Genomic DNA, 3,944 nt, shown 5'->3' on the forward strand with positions numbered 1-3,944 from the left:
GTCACTTCTGAATTCCTCATACAGAGTAACAAAATATCTTACCAACGGTCTGGCAACATTATACTATGTGAACATTTCCTGATATGTTAACATTTTTTTTTTCCTATTAGATTAAGTAATATAGGAAGATCAGCTGATCCTGTGTGTCCATTCTATATCTGAAGGTATGGTGGACGGCGAAAAATCGCTGCATCTAAAATAGTCCATAGAAACAGTTGTGCTTTTCGCTATGTGGATGATAAGACGCTGCGAAATAAAAAGGGGATATTACCGTGGTCAGCGTGTGTTGAAAACATGTGCCGTCCACGGCGGAAAGTCGTTCAGTCTGGAACAGCCTTCTCTCTCTTTCATGCTCCCTTTCTTTATAATTTGATTTCCATTACCCTTTTCAAAAAGTAATTGCAAGTAAACAATTGTATGTATTAATCTATTTTATTGCACCTATCACATTAGTTATACCCTATTCACTGTATCACCATACATGCCATTTCTCTTAAAGAAAGAAAGCCCAGCCACCGCTCTGTAGACTGCACACTACTCCCTCATCCCGAGCGCTACTCAACGTGGACCTGAAGCCTCTCCTGCAGGACTCTTCGCTTGGAAAGGGCCTCGTCCCAGTCGAGGTAAGTCTGATCCATGTAGCGCTCTCCCTTCCCCCCTTCGTAGGCCGTGCGTCCGTGCAGCAGCCGAGTGTTGTCCATGACCAGCGTCTCGCCTGTGAGGAGGAAGGCTCGGTCAAACGCAGAGGCATCTATAGATACTCCGGAGATAGAGCTACAGACAAAAAGATATTCATGGTAGCAGGACATATGAGTAAGCCACATGACTCACACCCACGACTTACGAGCAAGACTCCATCTCAGACCTACCATCGTTGAGCTTCAGCCTGATAGAGAGTCGTTCCATGGTTTCGTTGTAGAGGCGAAGGGCGCGGTACCAGGGAGTGACCTTCTCGGGCGGCAGGTCCAAGTGCGAGTCCCGAAGCTGCGAGTTGTTCACGCGCACCACTCGCCCGTCCCGATCTTCTCTGCGAACCGCGGGTAGATATGAGTATATGACTGTATCAATTAATTGGTATATCATTAATTATCATGTAATCTTATCTATTAATTCATACTAATAGTAATTATATCTGCTACTAATAGTAATTAAAGATTATGTTATATTTGTGGAAATATAATCAATTATCAAGCGTCGATAATGTTATTTTCATAGTTTTTGATATATCGTTATTAATCATGTAATTATATCTCATAACTGATATAAAATCAATAATTACGTAATTACATCTGGTGTTTTTTTCGATTACCTAAGGTTGCCTCGTAACTTTTTGCTAGGGAAAGTTTGCCGTTTTTAGAGACATAGATACGCGAACATAACATTGAGTTTTGAACAAGAAACCGGTAGGCCTAAATAGTTTTGTTTTTTTTACTATTTCTAGCGAAAATTAGTTAGAAAAATACATGAAATAAGACAATGTTTGCCATAAAAAAACAGTATTCAGTAAACACGAACATAGTTTAGCCAGAAGCATACTATATTGATGAAATCTTATTCGTGCACAAAAACATATAATTATATACACACAATACTCCTACACCAACCGCACACCTAGAAAAAAATTACCCGTGTGAAAATAGAGATGTGGATGAATACATACATTTTAAAGCTTACCCGTGTAAAAATAGTAAAGTGGATGAATAAATAAATTGAAATATTTACCCGTGTAAAACAGTGAAGTGGATGAATAAATAAATCTTAAAACTTACTTGTGAAAAAATAGATCAATTTATATCTCTGGTCTTTACTCTGCAGATAATGTGTAATGATGATAACTGTATTCATTAAACGACTAAATCAATGGGAACCTCCAGACATCTTTCCATATTTCCTATCAAGAAAACAGTGAGCATGTTTGTTTCAATTTTTTCCCCAGGAATCAACTGAATTGCAAGATACAATCATATCATATCCGTGATTTCGCTGTATTTTGCGTTATGTTATTGTTTATCTTATTGTCAACATTATTATTATTATGATCATAATTATCATTATAAGGTATAAAGGACTAGAGAAGAGGTGGGAACCCGCCAATCAACGTAACAAAAGTTGCAGCACATATGTTGCAGACGTTAATTCAGGCGAACGCAATCTTCGTTATTTTGGTCTGTTTACCGTCGTTATAATTTGGTCTCATTTTTATTTACATCATCACCATTATCATATCTTCCTGTTGATATCAAAGTTACCATTACCATTAATGTAATCATAACTATTGTTATTTTGATTATCGTTATTACTTTTTACCATGATTAACCTCATCACTATTTCATTTTTCCATAACTTTTAACTGAATAATTAAGATCGCTATTAATCAACAGCAGTAGTATTTTTATGACTGTCATTACTTCTACTGTTATAGTTTTGTCTTTGTTTTATAATGTTTATCATCATTATCACATCATCTCCATTACCATAAAACAATCACAATCATCCAGTACTGCGACCCCCCTCTTTCAAATGCATACCACACCCTATTATCCAACGAACTATGATATAATAACGATAAAGAAAAGAAAAGAAAAAAAAACAATAAGAAAACTCTGACACTAACACAATGAGCGGGATGTTGAGCAGCTTGTGAAACTGCGTCGTCTCCTGAGCAACGAGAGCTGAGCCTTTGTTCCAGAAATACACGTGGGTTTCGGCCAGGAGGCGGTACTGCTGTGGGTGGTGTTGCCTGAGGTGGTTCGCCACGTAGAAGCCGTCGGCTAGGTCGTTCTCGCCGCCTGCCCCTTCGAACTGGGTGAGGCAGTGCAGGAAGATGATCTGCAAAGCGAGAGGGGGGTGAACCTTGTCTGGTTATTACTTTTGGTTTTGGCGCGCGAACCAGGGAGTATGGAGACGTGTTTCTCTGTCTCTCTATCTCTCAGTCTCTCTCTCAGTCTCTCTCTCAGTCTCTCTGTCTCTCTGTTTCTCCTGGTCTTCTACCTTCTGCCACACATCGCCCATCACCAGCCAACAAAAAGAAGTTGCGTTGACAAGGCTGAAAATCAGGTACACAAGGCTGATTCTCAAATTCACTTACCTTTTTTTCAGTCTTTCACATGGATTGGAGAAAAATGAATTTAGTTTGGAAGGATGTGGTCAGAGTAGGGCCTACCGGAGAAGCACCAGGTTGACGGCCTGCGATGGGCATTGATGTCTTAAAAAAGCAATGATAACTGGTGTTCATTAGCCGAGAGACTGTTCCCTCGGTGCACGTGTTAGCTGGCTTATGCATGATTTTCAACATTCTTTCTTGAGATTGTTGTTTGCTGTTTACAATACATGCGACACTTTTGCGGTATGTAAATCTGTCACTTTAGCTAAAATCCAGGTTTCTTATAATGACGATAATCCCAATGTTTTTTCTCTACATCTGAAACTGCAAGAACCCATCGAGATTCCTCCTGAGCTTTGCAAGGGCGGAAGTTTATGCAAACATGTGCAAAAAGATAATAAAGTCTCAAGTCTTAGGTGGGAGACTCGGGTTTTAAAAACACATTCGTCAATCTATATGTCCATCTTTCAGTTTCTCTCTCCCTCACCCCTATCACTCTTTATTCTCATACTCTCTTTTTACCACTTGCATATGTTTACATAAGACGCTGAGTTATTATAACTCAAACAATATCACTGAACCAAAATAATATATAAAATGATAAAGGGAATATGTAGTGAACCCACTTACCCCTGGCACATAATGGTAGTAAGGCAGGTCATTATGCATGCCCAATTTGGAGTCCGTGTAAGCCAGGCTGTTTGCCCCGGCCTTGTTCCTGATGGGGTAATGTATTCTGCAATAACATTGATTGGGTCAGTTCAGAAAATGCCGAGTGTAATGATTATTAGGCAATAGAATTATGTCTATCATGTTAATAGATGTTAATGATGAATTAGAT

At 39.0% G+C, this 3,944-nt stretch overlaps 1 protein-coding gene across 4 annotated transcripts in view; it reads right to left on the bottom strand.

Moving 5' to 3' along the window:
- Nucleotides 1–418: 418 nt before the first annotated feature.
- The window catches only part of LOC122254394 (gamma-butyrobetaine dioxygenase), a 10,110-nt gene continuing 6,584 nt past the window's right edge, over nt 419–3,944 (bottom strand). For 3 of the 4 annotated variants that reach the window (XM_086548843.1, XM_086548845.1, XM_086548846.1), the window contains exons 7-10: nt 3,734–3,839; nt 2,615–2,829; nt 870–1,027; nt 419–715 (exon numbers count right to left, since the gene is read on the bottom strand). In XM_086548843.1, the coding sequence (XP_086404969.1) occupies nt 555–715; nt 870–1,027; nt 2,615–2,829; nt 3,734–3,839 (640 nt within the window). In that variant the 3' untranslated portion in view covers nt 419–554. The remainder of the gene's footprint in view (nt 716–869; nt 1,028–2,614; nt 2,830–3,733; nt 3,840–3,944) is intronic. The other variant, XM_086548847.1, reaches the window with a different exon arrangement.

Source organism: Penaeus japonicus, unplaced genomic scaffold, assembly GCF_977035675.1.
Source record: "Penaeus japonicus unplaced genomic scaffold, GWHDUDI00000001_assembly GWHDUDI00000021, whole genome shotgun sequence".
In the NCBI taxonomy this organism is placed as follows: Eukaryota; Metazoa; Arthropoda; class Malacostraca; order Decapoda; family Penaeidae; genus Penaeus; species Penaeus japonicus.